We start from the raw sequence: 19,747 nt of genomic DNA, 5'->3' as shown, positions 1-19,747 counted from the left end.
CACATTCCACACATGTGAAGCTTGGTAGCCATACAGACTGCCTGCAAGGTCACAACATATTGGCCACACAGAGTACACCCTTTGATGGCAAAATGTATGGCGCGCTGACCTTCGCAGACCTTTGCATACTCACGGATCAGGGAAGTATAACTTTGACTTAAAGGTCATCCATGCCAGATAAAATGCAGATAATAGGTTAAGGATGCAAAGGTTGCTACAGAGGGTCACTTCCCACTACTTCTATATTCTCCATTGTAAGGAGAACACTTTTTCCACAATGCAGGGAGTGGAATCGAGTGAACTGATTCACCGATTTCTATGGTTCCAAAATATATGAATCGACTAATAAATGAATAACGCAATTGAGCAAATACATTTGTAATGTTTCGCTCTCCTTTCTCTGATGATTCACACAAAACCAATAAGTATAAAAATCATTGTTATTTATACAGAGAACACGCAGGAGTACTTTCCAGAACAGGGCCAGATTAAATATCCATTTCACATTCACATGAGACAGGGCTCAGTCCAGCCTCAGGGAGAGAGCAGCTCGTTCAGCATGAGATGATGCAGCCCCCTGCAGTTTTTTCTTATTGCAGCCTCGTGAATGTCAGCATGTTAGCAACTGTCTGACAATTTTTTTGATATGTAGTAACAAGATTCTCAAAGGCCTTGTGGCATTATCATATTACTTTGAACTCCCAAAATAAGAGAGTGCAAAAAAAAGGAGAAAAGCGCCCTCCTTCTCAGTGCTTCAGGGCCACACTTAGGTCTACACATGCCAAGATTGTGGAGCTCGTAATTTATTTCAAAGTGCAGAAGGTCAAAAGTTATTATCTGATTAACAAAAAATATTTATTTGCTTTGGGCTATAATATAAAGCGACCCACTTTATCAAGTCTTTTAGAAGCAGACGGGGTCAGAGAAGCTGACAAAGTTGAAAGCACAAAGACGACGCTAATGGATCATTTTGGTATTTTTTAGCTCCCTTTTACATCTGTAAACAAACAAACTTGTCATTAAAAAAAACACTGGGTTCACTTATTATTTAACTGTTTTTGCAAACACTTGTGTTTGAAAAGCAAATATGGTAAACAATTATGAGAGTATTAATTGGCACAATATTGAGAAGTTGAGATTTTTGTGATTTTTGTGATTTCACGGCTTTGCGGAAGAATTCATTAGTTTGATAGTAAACTGCTCCCATGTCAGCTGGTGAGGGTGAATACTATAGTGCCACACCATACTATTTATTCCCATTTCCTTACCCTTACTTACCCAAACACAGACTTGAATGCGCCTTTGTAATTAATGTCATTAGGATAATTTGGGGAGCGTATGGCATATGTTGCTGGAATGAGAACATGCTTAATCTCTCCACCCGCAGTGTCTTCCTCCATCAAATCCATTTTAGGTGCATATGTCTTAATTGAAATGACGGGTAATAGCATCTGTGAAGACCACATCACTTTCGGTCTCCCTGCAGCTGTGCCTCCACAACTGTGTGTGTGTGTGTGTGTGTGTGTGTGTGTGTGTGTGTGTGTGTGTGTGTGTGTGTGTGTGTGAGTGTGTGAGTGTGTGTGTGAGTGTGTGTGTGTTAGTTAAACCTTGCTGACATTTGAAAGATTCATGAAGCCCAACTCACCAGCTCAAGGACCGAGCTGCTTGCACAGACCCCCGTAGAATTAGGATGTACTTCCCAAGCTGTTTGGTTCCCGAATCAGAGAAATAATGAGATGCAGTTGAAGGCAGGTAACAACATCCCGGCCTAATGTTCAGTGGCAGAGATGAAAGGCTATACTCACGCTGTACGTGGTTTGCTTTGTACATTTAATACAAAGTAAACAGAGCAGGTTGCTTTTAAAGCTCCGCAGTAACAAGGACCTTTGCTGCTGGCAAACCAGGAAGTTAGCAATACATGTTATAGATTCCTACCGTATGTCATCGTAAAGATTATGTCCGCCCGTTGAATTCAAATTTAGCCGACTTGCCTGCACTTTTCCAGCCCCATCCGACACATAAACAGCATCTCTCAACGGTGTTTCTAAGGGGGTCCATGTTCCCAAATTTTCCTCACAACATGAATGTGGTTGACCCAGCAGGGTCTGCTTCCACTAACACACAGTGGTGTCACTGCATGGTGGTTGTGAGCTGCATCACCACACAACCATGCCGTGCCTGCGGAGACACTACAAACAAATTGATACCTGTGGATGCACAGTGAGTGAGGCACCATGGTTGTAGTTGCTGTGACAGTTAAGCTAAAACTGACTACATTGTCCTCACAATTTGCTCAGAAAAGGTACGATTGTATGTCAGTTATTATCTTTCATTCTCCTCTAATGTTACAAATATAGACCATGTGCATTGGTGTGTGCAAGTGTTACGTGCTTTTCTGCATGCGTCCCTATCTTACACATTCATTTCCACTGTGTTCATTGCTGCACTTCAAACGGTATTGTGACGTCTCCAAATTGCTGGTGCGTGAGACTCGCAAGTATAGCCTGGCATGGCAAAACTCCCTCCATATTCACATTTTATTCAAAACATTCAGAATGCTTTGAAAACCTGGAAAAAGAGCAAGCAGCAGAAGGAGCGAACACTATTGAGAGTAGTGTCACCTGGCAGCTCATTCAAGCTTAGAGGAATGTTATAGAATGCCCAGCGCAGTGGAAACAGCTGGCGGTGCCGCTTAGTGACTTGCTCCCTCTGTCTTTACTCTGGGCCTGTCGTCCCTGTAGACTCTACCAGGGACAATTGTACAGCATGTGTACAGCAAAACAATCATCACAATGTTCATGTCCTTCAGTATAAGGCCACTGCATACTTTCTCACGCACACACATACATCTACCTCTTCTGTTCAGTACAGTGAAGCAGTAATAAAAAAAAAAAATGTCCACCAGCAGATGATTTTCCAATTAAGTGGTCTTTTCTTTTACTCAAAGAGCTTCTTGACATTTGAAGGCTGCCTGGATTGGATTGTACTGTACTTTTTGTGTGCGTCTGCTGTCTGTGCATGTCTGTAGTGTGACTCTGGAAGACTGAGAAATCCCACAGGCGTGATGATTGACAGTGTGGAGAAGTGCTGAACTGTGCTTCATGAGAATGCCATGCTTCTTGAGTCGCTCAAAGGGTGACCTGCTCTTACAATGTAAAGAAAAATGGCACTGATGCATCCTGCACATCAAAAATGATTCATTTCCATAACATACTATTATGTCCATGCATCAAACACATCAACACAACTATAGCTATTCATGTTCTGTATGAACCCTCATTCAATTAATATGGGTCATAATTAGCAGAAACAGCCCTGTCATATTGTACATGTGCATGATGCTCTGTTGTCATCCTTTTTATTAACCGCTCCCCTGTTGCTCTATGCCCCTCTGTGTAAGTGTTACAGCATCTCAGTGACACTCACAATGGACAACCTCTTTGAAAGCCAAGAGTATGAATAATCACTAAGACACCCCTAATCCATTTTTAAAAAGGGAATATTAATGCACGAACAACTGTATCTGCTCCGCATGCAGTAGACATGCAGGGATTTCAGGTCTGCAAATAGCCCACTCTCTCTGACTGGAGCTTCAGCGAGCGTTAGGGGATCACTCTGCACTCTCTGTCACCATGACAACGGCAGTTCTGTGTCCGAGTGGGTGTACACACTTCATTTAGTAATCCTCAGCGACCAACATGGGAACAGCTGTGTGCGTGCTGAGAGGATCCAGGCTAGCAATCTCGCCAAAATACACTTAATTACTGAAAATGTGGTCACTCTGGTGGGTATTATGGAATTAGAATTTGAGTGGCCGTGTCTGGCATCTACTGTTGCCAGAACGTGCATTTGTATTGGGAAGTTTGACCTGAACTGGCACAGTGGTACTGGTTGTCGTTTGCCTTTTACAGCGAACTGTACGCTCACTGAGGTATGCTGGAGATGAGAAATACAAATGCACTCAACCCCATTAATGTTGAAATCTATTCCCACAAAGCCACCTGAGAACCATCGGGGAGTTGTGTTTACCCGCCTCAAGTGCCAAGAGTTCAACTCTGTCACACACTCAACCCCCCGAATCACAGTCTCACACACATTTCCCTGGTTAAAAGCTAAGTTACGTCATTTAGTGGAATAAAATGTCACCAGCCACGGCCAGCCCGTTCTCTCCCTGACTAATGATACTAACTTGTATTTTTAAGTTGCTCAGTATGTGAAGAGAAACTTAACTGGCTGCAGAATTGCTCTGTACATCTATACAACTGCTGTGTTTACGCAGGTGGATCCTCACCTGCCAACTCTCTGAACATGCCGTGCACCGCTCTGACACACTGACAGTGAGTTACATGTACAGATGAAAGCATGGGAAATGCTGGAGAGCCCTTTTAAACAAGATGCAATCTTTTTTTTTTCTCCTTCATGGGCCGTTGAAGGGCTTTGAAGAGATAGCTGGGAGACTGACAGAAGATAGACGTGTCCTCTCAGCTCACAATGATTGGCACTTATTTGCTGTCATGTTGAGATGTGTGGAAACCGTCATTAATGAAAACCAGAATGTATAGAAAGGTTTAAGGATTGATGCTTTATTTTGACTTGTTGGATCTGCTGAACAATATTTAACAACAAGTGGGATTCTCACAATAATCATAATGATGAAAATAATAATTACAAATCAATTCTTTTTGTCCTTTGAATGTAAGGTGCCATGAAGAAAAGCATCAAAATAGACAAACAGAGGTCATCCAATGGTCCTTTGAGGCTGTCTTCAAAAGCAAACTAATCCCTATAGACCCCAATATCAAAATGTCTAATATTAGAGCATAAATAAATGTGTTTCAGCCTGGTACAAAAATGCTTTTGCTCTCTATTGTTAATATTCCTGTTCATGACAAATGTACAGACACTTTCAGCCTTAAACAGCTGCCCAGAACCCTATAGGCGACGTCACAGAGACTCTCCTGTCATTTTAACCCTAGAGAGCTGTATAGCTATAGATGTCTTCCCTGTGCTTCGTCGTTGAACTGCCCTTTAAATGACACTCCCTCTTCTGCACTCCTGTGTCTTGTTTTCCTTTTTGTGTTGTTTACATTATCTGGGGAAAAACAACAACAAAAGAAATCCAATATATTAATGGCACACAGACCAGAGATTTCAGCGAGTGCTGTGTTACTTTATCGATCTTCCCTCTTCAATTTGCTCTGATGCATTATACTGTCGAGTCTGTCCAAATCAAGTCTTATAACAGGAGACAGGCAGTTGTTCACACTAAGTCTTCACCTAGGTTTAAGAAAGCACATGTTATTGCCACCTGCAATTGACTTTCCTCAGGTACAATTTTCATAATAGACCCAGCATTCTTTGAGTTGTTGCTTTTACAGATATTATTATGAAAATCCCTTTTTCTTAATTAAGAAGCTCTGTATAACAGTCCATTTATATTACTTTTTCATTGTGCTGATCCGCCCTCAACAATGAGTCTCTGAGCTACTGTACCTCTTGACCTTTAGATGATCTGGCTGATTTTCAGCATCAGTCATAGAAATTTACCATCCATCCATCCATTATCAGCCGCTTATCCGGGGTCGGGTCGTGGTGGCAGCAGGTTCAGCAAGACACTTAATTCTACTTGCACGGCCTGCAGTCCACTCTCCATAGAAAATAGTGGCTGCTGTTAAATTCAATTTTGTCTGAATTTCTTAATGGACTCAAAGTCATTATGTGCTTTGTTGATTCCTAATTGTTGGGGATAATTGCCATGGGCAGCACAAAAGTGGTCTGATTATTGTCTGCTGGCTCTTGTGAATCATGATAGATATAAATGAAGTTTCCATATCCGCATCTCTTTGGTACAGTTGTTGGCAAGAATGTGACCAGGAGCAGTCACACTACAGTAAACGTGTTCAAGCCTTTTCCTAGTTGTTATTATGAGGAATGGTGAAGCAGCCTCAAAGTCAGTGCAGGCAAGTAAAAATGAAAGATTGATTAGGCTCTGAAGTGCTGGTCCCTCTCTGAAATAGCACCGCACTTCTCTTCTAAATGAAGTCTGGATATTTCAAAAGATTTTATAGTTGCTAAGAAAGTGGCGTCTTTGAAGTGAGCATGTCCCTTTGGTAGTTATTCAGCAGAAGAATATTTTAGTAGGCTTGTCTAAGATGTTCACACACATGCTTCAAAGTTGGTGTGGTGAAGGGTCATTTCGTGTCCTGTCCATCCCAAGCAGGCCAGGCTTACCATTTATTCATTTTTTATTCTTTGCGCCATCATCTGAATAGGTATATATATATATATATATATATATATATATATATATATATATATATATATATATATATATATATATTCTGCTTCACAGTTCTTTTTCCTCTAGTGTCCTTTTATATTTTCTATATCCGTGTCAGTTCTGGTTTGAACAGGGATTTTACATCTCCTGCACAGAAAATAGTTACATGCCACTGATCACTCAAAATGTATCGGGCTTCATACAAGCCAATGAAAAGCTGTTTTATCAGTCCTGATAAAATATATAAATACAGGCAATGTCATGTTAAAATTGTGCATGTGCTTCTCTACTGTTGTGAGGTTTAGAGAATGCAATTGCACTCTGCACCTGATGGGTAAACATTTAAGAGCAATTTCACCCTTATAAACCTGCTCCATTAATGTCCAGGATTCCTGCTCTCACAGAAACATGACACTCTCCCCAACAAACTAAAGGACAAGATAAGTCACACTGAGGGTGCTGAGAGTGTTCAGACAAAGGCATTCTAAATTCTCCTCCGTGTAATTGTATCCTATAATGCATATTTGCTGTGATTTCTTAACCACATGATAGTCACGATAGCACTAAACAAAAAAGATAAAAACAACAATTGGCTGTGGACTCTGCAGCTTGCTCCATGTTTCCCCATTTCAATGCTTTTTTTTATTGACTTTCAAGAATTGATGGGAGAAATGTGTGCTAATCATAGCACATTAGAAGTCCAGAACTGGCAGGCATAATGCATGCACTGTGGCACATTTGCTCCATTTAGAATGAAAATGGCTGAGCAACAATTTCACAGACTCCACTGCGTGTCCCTGTTAGGACAGTTTGTAGTCGGTAGTGAACCTGTCCATGCTGATAGAAACAGTGGATGCATGTTTAGACATATGCAGAGGAAAATCAACTGTCTCTGTTTTACTCGTGGCATGTGTTGTAGAATGCAGGATACAATACAAAGTGATAGAGTTTCATTACAGCACAATAGACAATATCAGTCAATAGGAGTGTCGTTATGGTATTCAACTTGGTCCTTGCACAAAACACATACTTATTCCTTGACTCTTATAAACAGAAGAAAAAAACTACAGGGATGTTTTTGTTTTGTTGTTCTTTTTTGTTTTGTTTTTCTTTGCAGAGCCTACGGGCTCACGGGGAAAGAAAGCACGGTTTGAATGGCAATCATCAGTCTTTGCTGGTTCAATTGTGTTACTGACCTTGTAGCCCCAGGCAAGAGACCACAATGAACAAATCCAGTGGAGATATTGGGTGAAAAAAAACGGTGAAAAAAAAAAAACATTGCTGGGAAGGGAAGCTCATTAACTACTGGTGGAATTGTCAGGCCGAGGGTCTTGAAAGAGGCGCGTGAAGCAGGGATTTTGTTGTGTGATAAAGAAGTGTTCCGTTGAATTCCTTAATGACTTATTTTATATGCTCAGAGCGAACCGTGCTCGGCTGTCTGTTATAATCCTGTTGTTCTGGTCTGTTTCTTAACAGGTTAATTTTGAAATGATTGGCTTTTTATTTCCCTGTCACATTGGCTTATTTATTTATTCCAGTGATTCCATCATTTTTTTCTTTTAATAGGTCAAGGCTGCAGAGTACAACTTTTGATGTGGAGATCTGAAAATGTCTGATATTGACGGATTCATTTGCCTTCAACATACTGAACTAAAGCATCCTTTAATGCAGGGGTGCCCAATACGTCGATCGCGATCGACCGGTCGATCGCGGAGGTAGTGCGGGTAGATCGCATGCCATTTAAAAAATAATAATAATTAAAAAAAATTCAAAAAACTTTAGCGACAAAACCCAGCTCCCAGTGTGCAAATTAATGTCAATCACTACGGACGCTGCGCCCGCAATGGTTGGCCGCTTATATGGTTGTATTGCCAAGTACAGGGAGATGTTTTCCCCGACTTCCTTAATTACCACTGCATAATACACCAACAAGCATTATGCGCTACAACACTAAACATGAAAGAGATCACGGATGTGGCAACAAAGATCGTCTAATCGAGCGAGAGCTCTTCAAAGACGGATGTTCTGTGCGCATCTGGAGAAGGACTGCAGCCACTCTGACTTCCTGCTGCACACTGATGTGAGATGGCTTATAGAGCTCTGTCCGGAGATACAGGAGTTTCTCTATGTTGTTAAACATGCAGAATACAACCAACTAAGAGTATGTCAATATGCTCACGTTTCTGAATTACAATTTAAAACGTGTGTAAATTGTGTGTTCCCCTGAAGGAGGGAGCAGCAAGACGTGGGACAGTAATGAGTCATTTCGATTTACTTTTAAACCCTTGCGCTTTAATTATCGGGTAGGATGGACAATTTTTTTAAACTTTTGGACTTTGAATGGCACTTGCAGCCCAGTTATTCTTTAGTTATTTTGCACTTTCAGAGGCTTGATTGCTATGTTGAGTTACCTTTAAAGCTTTATTTGTACTTTTTCTTTATTTTTAAAGCATATTTGCACTTTAATTTGTATTACTATTTAATTTATTTGTTATGATGATGTTCTGATGTTCAGATCTTGTTACTCAAATACATTTGAAGTTCAAATTCCAACATTTTGAGTTACTATTCTTAATTTGCTATGGGAAATAGTCATTAGATTAGTCGATTAATCGAAAAAATAGTCGATAGATTAGTCGTTTATGAAAATAATCGTTAGTTGCAGCCCTAGAGTCAGCCTTTTCCCACATGAAAAAGATTAAGTCCAAACACCGTTCCACCATGACTGATGACCATTTGGTCTGCCTGACGCTGACTACCAGCAGCTACGGTCCGGACTATGCAACCCTGCTGGTTCCATGCAGTGAAGTCATCAGAGCAAAATGTAATGACCAAAAATGTACAAAATTGTATTGTGTCATAAGGGTTCATGCAGTTATGCAAGGTACGCCAATATTGTAAATATAAAGTATACTCTGTATATTTATACATTAATAATGCTTCATATAGATATAAGCATTATTAATGTAGGTAGATCTTTTTGACTTGGTCATTTTAAAAGTAGCTTGTGAGCCAAAAAAGTGTGGGCACCCCTGCTTTAATGTGTTTTACCAGGACATGTCTATTGATGTTGTTGTGCAACCATTATCATCCCCACATTCAAGCCTCACCCCCTGAAGTGCAGGAGGGCTGCTCGTAATCTTTTCCACCCTGCTAAGATAGAGATTTATGTGTCTCTTGTACGAAGGTGGCACAGAGTTAATGGTATACATGTGTCGGCATGTGCTTCTGAGCAACGCAGAAACACTGATACACCCAAATGTGTCTGTCAGCTAATGGGTGCAAATCATGATAAAAGCTGAGTGTTCTCCCAGAAGAAAAGGAACAGAGATGATAAAGACCCATGTTGGATGGATTATCCGTCAAAGCATTTCAAAGTCTTATTGCAAAGAGCTTTTTCGTATGATTTATGTATTGAACAAACATCACGCTTGAGTCTTCAAACACATTGGAAAATTAAAGTATTTTTCCATGCACCTTTAGGCAAGAGTATCTGAAAGGTTAAATTGCCCACATCTAATGCACCACACTGACATGCCCCTCTTAATTATATTAGTTAAATGATTTGTTAGATGTTGTATTTAATTGTCCATGCAGAAGACTGGACTATTTACAGTACAAGTCAAATATGATTCAGTATGGTCCATACAATTTACAGCACATGAATGGCCAGGAGAACCTTTGTTTGATTTAGAGAATGACTGTGCCTTTTCCTTTAACCCCCCCCAAAAAAAAAAAAAAAAACGGGTTCTCTAAGACCAAGGGCGGAGGGGTCATTTGTGTTTATGTTTACAGAAATACTGAAGTAGCTGCCAGAGTGTTTTGGAGCTCTACAGTAACTAACTGTCCTACCTGTAATACCCCTCCTAGCTACAACGTGAAATCTCTCTCTCACCGAACAGAAACACAGCTGTATAAATATTTATTTGATGCGGAAGTGTTGCGAGTGGAGACGTCAGTACTGGTGAGATAAGAACTGTTTACATTTTCACGAGTTCACCAGTAGTCTGGTTTTTGGCGCGTGCCCACACTCTAATTGGCATGCTACCATTCTTGTAGTGAAGAACTTCATGTATTATGCACGAAAAACAATGTACCACGTGTCCCATTATAACCACATTGTGCTGTGCAATTCTCGGGCCTGCTATTCTGGAAAAAGACAATCCCTCAGACAGCTCCATTCTCATTACAGCCCAACCTCAGTTTAGCTGGGAATCGCCTTGTTTCTTTCCTCTCCCAAACACAAAGTCTCACCTCTTAAGAAAGACCAGTGAAAGCCACTTGATTTTAGTGGTTCCCCATGCATTTTATCATCCTGACCTATTAAGCAACCAGACATACAACTGAGAACTAAATTTAATCTATACATGATTTATGATCAAGTAGAGTAGTAATATTGCTTTCATTTATTCAGAGGAAAAGCCAGGCTAAGTGTTTAATATTATGAGTAAACGGTGAGGTTAGGTGTAAGAAAACACATGGGGCTTCTGTGTTTTCCTCTCATGCCCTCACCTGAACCATGTCTGATTACTCAGTATTCATACTTTGGCAGGGTTTAATATTTCAGTTCACTGAAATGAAGTCTTGATGCGTTTAATTTCAGATGTATGAGTCATAGTTGATCTATATTTAATGGGCCGTGAATTGAGATTCTCCCGCCAATACTGCTGAATGTAGATACGGTACACTCTAAAACTGCTTTTGGAAAAGCATCCCTGAATCATGGCCTTGTCAGGGCTCTCAAGTTTTTAAGACAGGTAAGCGTGACATCTCTCTCTCTCTCCCCCCGGACGGAGGCGGGATTACATTTCACCCAGATACAACAGATACGTTTTTCTGATTGGCTATTCGTGTCGCCCATTTCTTTTTATTGATTGGCAGGGGATTCGGGGGAGACGTGCTTGATTCCTCCATGGTGAGGGCAGCGCGACCAGGTCATGTTTGCGTGCTGCGGCACATTAAATAGCCTAGAGTTTTTTTTCAGCGTGAGAAATACGATGTGTGGCGGGAGGGCGTGACTTAAGACCGAAATGGGTGACAGTCACGCTCAATGCGTGACACTTGAGAGCCCTGCCTTGTGAATTATAGTTTACAAGGGCATTGATCTGCATCCAAACATTGATGAACTTTGTGAAAAGTTCTCAGGTTTGTCGCCCTTTTTATACAGTTGCGTTTCGTGGCATTACGTTCTACCGAGCAGTTTGTATGCAACACCTGACGAACCTTTGTGGAGTTACTCTGTTCATTGCTGTTGACCTCTCCTGCCCAACACTGAGAAGGTCAAGTGTAGTCAGGCAGAGTGCAGAAGATTATGTTTCTGTCAAGTCACTGCTTAGATTCTCCTATTTTCCTGTCATCACTCCTGTGATTCAATTAAGAGGCTGCATTCCTCAGTCTGGCCCGGCCAGACAAGGAGACCCGTGATTTACAGGTAGAGATATTACTGTGCGAAGGGAAAGAGAGTACAGGGAGAGATATGAATATTTGAGGAGACGGCATAAAATAATCGTGGAATTGATTTTCTATCTAAGCTGCTGTTTCATTTACTGAATAAATGCATTCATTTCAGGCTGTGTGTTGTTCACGCTGTCCCCGTTGTCTCATTGAAGACGAACGTAATCGTATTTCGTGATGATGTTGATGAGGATTTTGCAGATTCCAAAAACGTTGGCTTGGCTGCATGGCAGCATTGTATTTATTCTCACACTACACAGTACTTTTAGAAATGCCACCAACCATGCAACCTTGCTACATATAGGCTGTGCTGAAGTGATCTTTTTGTGTCGTCCCCTTCTGACAGATGTGATCCACACCGTGGGCCCGGTGGCCAGAGGTCATGTGGGCCCTACCGAGATCAATGACCTCACCTCCTGCTACCAGAACTCCCTCAGGCTGATGAAGGAGCATGACTTGAGCACTGTGGTGAGTACAGTGTGCTAACACGCTTACACTCATCTGAGGAGAAATGTGTCTCTGTTCTGTGCAGCTTGAAACAAGTAAATTATGTGCTTCTGTGCTTTTGTTTGACAAAGAATAAGCCTTCAGTTAGAAAAGCTGTTTGAAAATTTTAGGAAATTTGGAAAACGTACAAGAACAAAAGGATTTAGCATCTTTCATTTCAGATACAGTTCTGAAAAGCCTTAATCTTCTTTATTTAAACAAAAGCAACAGAGAACACAACAAAATGGTAGTGTTTCATGTTTGTCAAATGAAGGCTTTCATGCCGACTACTTTGGGTTGTGATTAAATGAAAGGCAGGCCTTTGCTTCCACCACTCAACATTGCCACTGCAGACAACTACACAGTTCTTCCTTTATCGTCGTTTGAGGAGCTAGAAAACGGCGACCTTTCTTAAATTCTCTAATGGTCTTGACGCAGATTTTTGACTTACTATCTTTTGTTTCCAAGAAATTAAGTGTTTCGCACCAAGGAGTTATTTCAGATGTTTTGATTCTTGTGTCTGACTGTGCCACCTCTGCAAGACACATTTTCTGCTTCAAAACACCAGAAAAGCACAAGTTTTACTGAATGTGGCTGATTCATAAGAGCTTTAGATGAGACAATGCCCACACAATCCACAGCTGGCAGCGGCTGATCATTCACACACTACCCAGGCTTCCTGCCTGCTCCAGACCATATGTTCCAGTCTGGTCCGCGTGATATATGGATTTTCCCATCCCACATAGGGTAAACAAATCAGTATCACACCATTTTCTGCACCAGCCTACTGCCCCGCTGCCTCATCAGAGGCCAATCAATACAAGTGCTCGCCAACAGCGAGAGGAAGATGAGTGCCAGTTTCATTAAACATGATTGTGACAAAAATCCTGCTCTGTTCATGACCTATGAGTGCCACAGACTCTTCTAGCAATTAAATAGATTGTGACTGAAGTTGTTGTGGTAAGTGTTTTTGAAGTTTTATCAAAATCAACAGCATGCCTGCTGAACAGTCACATCCACCAAGATATGATGAGCCACAAGCATGACATTACATTACAATGTCATTTCAACAATAGAATAATAAATTCAAGTGGGTTGGAGGCTTCAAAGGCAGAGGCTAACTCTGCAGCACCGGACCCTTCAGGCCTCAGTGCAGCAATGCGACACCAGCTTGTCTGCCTTCATCCGCAAATGTTCCAATACTCACTTTGTGTCTGGCACATTCCAGAAGATGTATTTAGTTTATGTCTATCTCTTGATTTATTTTTCCAATTATCCATATATTTATAGGAAGCAGAGTGTCTGTTTTTACTGGGAGCAGCCGGGATCCTGTCTAATGTATTTATACAGCTGCTCTCTGTTGAGCAGGACTTCAATGAAAACAGTGGTGTTGTGTGATTGACTGCCCTTGTAGGATGAGACTCGTCATTACATTATCTCAGCCACAGTCCATTTCATCTCTCTTTGCTGCAAGGACAACAGAAAGTCTTTTCACCAAAAGTAAAAATGGCTGGAGGCTTTGGATCAAGCCTTTCTTGATAAGCAAGACTTACTTGAAAAGAGTCTGTGAGGGTTCTCTAGTCCTAATTGTTGTTAACAGACAGTCGTGCGTCCCTTGGCGTAGAGCACAATGAGTCCAAGTTTTTGGTTAGCTGATCAGCACTAAGCCCATTTTGACTCATCTGAAAGGGTCTCACTGTGAGTTTTGCTGTGTGAGAGAAATAAGAGATCCCACCGAAGACGGGCACCCTGCCAAGTGGGTCTACAAAGTGGGCAAAAAAGGGGGGCTATGTTTGGGAATCCTAGAGGGCTGGCTCCCTAATGGGGATTCCAGGGCATTACAAAGGAATAGGAGTCAAAACAAAGCCTAACACAAAATAAACTTGAGCATGAAAGATTAAAAAGAAGCAGAGCTTGGTAGTTAAACCCTGTTTCTTAGAGCTCAAAGCCACCCTTTAGGCTACGAAACAGCACAGCTATCATAGCCAGCTGTCTTATCAAACTCTTCTTCTGACTGTAGCATGTCAAAAACAGAGACATCACATGGGAATACCATATAATTCCAGGGTTGAAAATGCATTTCCTTTACCTTAGGGCAGCCCAGTGTGTATGACTGAACATTTACTAGTATCCCCAGAAGTCAGAAATTAGATGGAAGAGCTTTTCCTGTCCATTTGTGATCAGTGTGGCACTGATTTAAAGCTCTACTGGGACGGAACTGGGTAAGATGGAAAATGTGACTTCAAGACAACCTAAGGCAATTCCTGACTGAGTATAGGGGTTGTGTCTGATGACTATGTTATATTCTTGCCATTACATAAAATATAACTAATTTAAAAGTAAGACTTTAAGGAATATACTTATGTCTTTATGTAAAGTCTTGCTTGTGGGCTAGTTCAGACAGTGGGTCATGAGGACTTTGAAATTAGACCCTTGTTTCATTGTTTTACTTTTGAGAGATAATTGGCAAGATTTGTAAGTTAGAGCCAAGATGTTTATTCTTATAACACTAAAGGCATTCAGAATTAAGTGTCGCATGAGATATCTCAAATCAAAATTGCTGAAGCTTATTTGTTATCTAAAAGCTTAAAGCTCATACTCATTGATACTTTGCCAAGCCGATATTGGCTGAAATGTAAAGGCAGATGTGCACATTTTGTTTATGTGTCTACCCCTTGCTCACAGGGCACACTGTAAGTACAGGATGTGGATCTAAGCCTTACTGAGGGATGGCCTTCAGATGAAAAATGACTATCAACCCGAGCCAAGAAACCTGCCTTTTACCCCTCACACTGACGTTGAGAGCTATCTGGAACCGTCCAGGCTTTCAAACCCCCACTCTGTCTGTCTCACTGGATAGATATCCGATGGCTGGATGGCCTATTGAGTTCTGTTTTCCAAATGGTTTGGCTGCAGTGCATGCTGGAAAGTGATAGCCTGTATTTGTGCCCATGTGCATGCATCCACTAAGGCTTTTACGAACCTCTTCAAGGGGCATCTGAATGTGCCTGTGTGGTGGCAATGTTCTTTAATTTCTTCCCTGCCTAGAGGACTCTTATGCTTCAGTGCTTATTCTTTTTTTTCTTTTTTTCCCGCTGTGGCTGAAAGAGCAGCCGGCTGTCACAGCTCCCTGGGCTCTGACTGACCACAGCCAGGATGCAAGCGTGGTCGGCTCGGCTCTGCAACATCACACAGGGGAGCCGTGGGAGCTCTGCAGCCTGTGAGCAGAGTTGCAGCTCTGGACTGATGAGCAGCGCATTGTCAAACAGCCCCCTCCTCTGCTCAATGCCTGTTACACTATAGTATGTTGTTTGCTTCCAATGGAGACTCAGGTGAGGAGCCAAAGAGGAAGTCGAGATAGATATATGGATTTTTGGTGGATTCATTCTCGAAGTGAATTGTGATAATAACACTCCCTTGCTGGTTGAAGGAGTGAAGATGCTCTAGCAGGCTATCAATATTTGCTTGAGCCAGGACATATTAAATAGGACTCATCATGGTTTCTCTGATATACAGAGCATGCTATTTTTAGGCCCCATTTAGAAACAGCGGATATTGTTGGGGAAACTGCCAAACTATTCTATTGCCAGAAATTTCAGAAGACAACGGATGAAGAAAAAAAACTGATTATCTGTAATTTATTTGTGTGTGAAAGTGCCATACAGTGTGACATTCCGATGTTTAACGTCTGACTGAAACCTGCCAATCACATCGCTTTCTACTTTACCTGAAAGAATAATTTCTAGCAATCAAGATTAGGTATGTATTATCTAGTGAAAGACACATGATTCACGTCTGCGTATGTGCATTTTAACGATACACTAATGATTATGTGTGTACGGTATCCGCGTACAGTCAGACCCTGGGGGGGTCCTCCTCCCCTAAGAGCTGGAAAGCCACACAGCCATACATGGAACTGAGGAGACGGTTAATGCAGGTCCCCTGTCTTGGTTAGTCATGGAAGGCTGCTCAGATTCTTCCCTGGAAGCAAGCGTAGCATCTGTCAGGCAGAAACAGACAGACTGTGTGGAGGGGGACACCACCATCTGGAAGCCATTCAGCCTTAAACTCTGTTTTGTTTTAGAGACGGTATTAAACACCCCTTACACTGTGACCTTTAGAATAAAAGAATAACCATGTTTACCCAAAACATCATTATTGTTTCATTTAATTTAGCCTTCCTTTTGAGGCTTTGGGGAGTGTTCTGTTGAGACAAAATAACAAGGATTTTAGTCCTGAGGGTTTGGTGGCATAAAGATACATCAAGCATTGTTGTTGTTGACTAATGATCTTGTGGCTAACTGAGCCTCCTTTTTGTTCATCTTTTGACTTTGACAGGCCACAATTTGTTGCTTTTTGAGAGTATCTGTCGTTAAGCTTTTTCTTGCAGCGGGCTGGTAGCTGTCAGTTTGGACAGTGACAGGGTTGCAGACTGCATTTAGTGTCCTCCTCTCTGACTCTCAGACGGCCCTGGAAGTGTTTTGCAGTCATAACACGCTGGCTTCGAGGAGATCCAGCAGGGAAGCCACAAATTGCCCGTTGAGAAAAATTCTGAAAGCCAAGTGGATTGGAGATGAATGGTGTAGAATGATAGGATTAGCCACCCTTCTTTGTGGGCTCATTCCAAGGCTGCTAGAAGCATTAGCTCCCATTCATCTTTGTCTGACTGTGTTCCCAAAATGCATTCCTGAAAACAATATCTTCTATTGACACAGCATGCACATGCTGCTTGAAGATGACAGCTGATAGCCCTTACTCGACAATCTGTTTAACATGACAGGGACAGCAGGTGAAGAACAAACACTGCATCACTGGGATAAGTGACCATGCCCCCAAGGTGTCTTTGAGATAGACGCCGCACTGGGGTCTGTGAGGGCAGGTTGACTTTTTGGCTGACCAGTTTTAAAAGCTCTCTTCTGTTTTCAGGAATTTTATGAAACACGCTGTAGGTAACATTTCCTGTTCCACCTTTGTTAATGTAGGTCACCGGTGATATTTGAAAATGTGGTTTTTACTGCAGCATTTAAGTGCACTGGAGGGTTTTTGTCATTATTTATGTTTCCAAATACTACCATATCAAACTTAACGACTTTGTACTCCACCCTATTCCATTTTGGTTTGCCGACTCCCCAAGTGATTAATTAATTTTCATTTATGCACTGAACAGATCGTGCACAAACTTTTCCTCTAGCCGCTTCTCTACCCTTCCTCGTAAATTATTGTCCACGAGTGCAAGCGACTCCAGATTTCATTATATAATGACTGAGAGAAGTATGGAGGTCTGGTTGTGCACATACTTGGCTTCTGATCACAGCAAAGTAAACTGTGCCATTAATTGGGATAGAAGAATGAGAGGTTTACTGCTAATCTTCTTACACAACGCAATTGGTCTTTGTGTGTCTATCGCCCAGAATTCCATGAAGCTCATACTTTGGACTCTATTCAATCAAAAAATGTTATGACAATATTTGGAGAACTTAATTTAATGCAATGATACAAAGAGGCAATAATACAACATGTGGCTTCTTAAGTCAGGGGAATGCGTTTTTCGTCTCCCTATTTTTTCTCTCACATCTAAATTCAAGCATATTGGTTATAACTTTTGTAAATGCTGTTCTCCTAACCAGCAGATGAAGTATTAGTTTTTTCGGAATTTCAAATAATTAATTTGTCAGTCCTTTTTTAAATCCTGTTCTACCTTGATATATGATTCACTACAAAATGCAAGCGTTTTAACATTGATCATTCCTGTGTTAATCCAGTTGAAGGTCTAGAGCAGAAAAAGACAGAGCTACTACAGTATGTGCGGCAGAGGACTGAATGTTATCCTAATCCCCCAATCAACGAGTAGCTGCAATGTGCAACGACTGGCTGACTGGTCTCGTGTTGCTCGTGGCCCACTTCCACATACAGTACCTGCATGCAACGCAAAGGTTAATTAGACTGAAGCTTTCAAAAGGTCACGTCACCATTTAAATTAGCCAGTGCTATTTGTCTGACCCGAATCATTGGCAACGCTGGGCCAATTAGATCCAATTACACTGATAGTGGTTGGGGTGGTCTGCCACCTACTGTAAGTTAATGGCTATTGGAACTCAAATTACCCCAATGCCCTGATTCAGGAGAAGGCAAGCACCGCAGGAGGTTTGGTTATAGGGGACAGCCCTGTCATATCACCATCCCTTGACACTGCTGTCAGGGAAAAACTATGTGAGGTGAAATATTAGGATATGTAAAATGTGACATTTCCACACACCTCGAGAGGGGTAATCACAGTTGATGGGGATGGAAGAGGTAATCTCCTGAGTGTATATGTGGAGTGGGCTGTGAGCATGCTAGCGTCTTGATTACGAGCTCAAGAAACCCGCAGCAATCACCAGAGAGACTAAACCTTGTCTCCTACAAAGGCTACGCTACCTGGATGTTATGTGAGGGAAATGGCAGCAGTTCTGTTCTAGATTAATGTGCTCTGACAATAATAAAGGCTCTTCAAATAATTGAAGTACTAAAGCACAGTCAAGTTGTATAAGACTCAGGCTCAGCACTCGCTGGTTTCACTTCATGTTTTTCTCTGCTGCTGTACCTTGCTGTGAGGAGCTCCTGGAGACAGGCTCCTGAATATCTATGAGGCTCACATCCCTCTGCGGTACAATCTGAGAATAGAAGCGTCAGCTCGCAACCAACTGAGGGACTGTCTGAGGAAGTTGTTGATTAAACAGATGTCTTTCCTGCCATGAGACAAGCACACCATAATAAGCATGCATTAATTAAACATACCTGAGGAATGTGGGCAATACAGGAGAAACAAAAGGCATTGCTGTCTATCTTTGTCCTCGCTTCACATCAAACCTCTGGTTTCACATACAGAGAATACAAACAGGAGAACAGCTCAGGGATATACCCAAAGAAAGAATAGTTGAGTGACAATTAGCAGCATCTCATACAGTCGTTTGTAACAACGTAGATTTTCAAAGTAAGTCTCAAGTCAGGCTGCTTTTGAATCGCATTGTTTCCGACATGAGAAAAACTGACGGTACATGGACAGCGTCATCTTGTTTGTGTTGAAGCCTCCTCAACTACACACATTCTCAACAAAAATAACCTTGTCCTCGCCGCTCACAAGAAAGCCTGCTTTTTGTATAGGCTCCCATCTGTTTTGAGCTGTGCTTGAGTCTGAATACCATCAACCATTTCCTCCACCACCTATTAAATGCTTCTCCTGGGCAGGAAAGGAGCATGTTAAATGCATTACATGCAAAGCAGGCATCTCTCAAAGCCTGACAGTTGCTCCTTAACGGAGTCCTTCCCAACAATCTCTCAGATAACAGATTGCTGTTCATCGGCAGCGGACCTAAGTAGAATGAGTTCTTGTTTACATCATTATGGTTAATTACCATGCAGAGTACGTCCAGCCAACAGCGCCTGTCCTGTGTCTTTGTGTGTCAGAGCTGTCTCACTCTCAGTCATCGCATTACTAATGCAGCACTATCCCCAAGGTAATTCCCCGTGCTGGTCCGGTGTGTTTGG

The 19,747-nt window shown here is 41.7% G+C and overlaps 1 protein-coding gene across 1 annotated transcript in view; it reads left to right on the top strand.

Moving 5' to 3' along the window:
* macrod2 (mono-ADP ribosylhydrolase 2) overlaps positions 1-19,747 on the top strand; it is a 417,061-nt gene that overhangs the window by 270,841 nt on the left and 126,473 nt on the right. Inside the window, exon 6 of the mRNA XM_079229872.1 lies at positions 12,081-12,202. Coding sequence (XP_079085998.1) covers positions 12,081-12,202 — 122 coding nt within the window. The remainder of the gene's footprint in view (positions 1-12,080; positions 12,203-19,747) is intronic.

This window comes from Taurulus bubalis, assembly GCF_910589615.1.
Source record: "Taurulus bubalis genome assembly, chromosome: 14".
Taxonomy (NCBI): domain Eukaryota; kingdom Metazoa; phylum Chordata; class Actinopteri; order Perciformes; family Cottidae; genus Taurulus; species Taurulus bubalis.
Note: the sequence above shows the minus strand (reverse complement) of the source record. Positions and strands in the feature narration are given on the sequence as shown.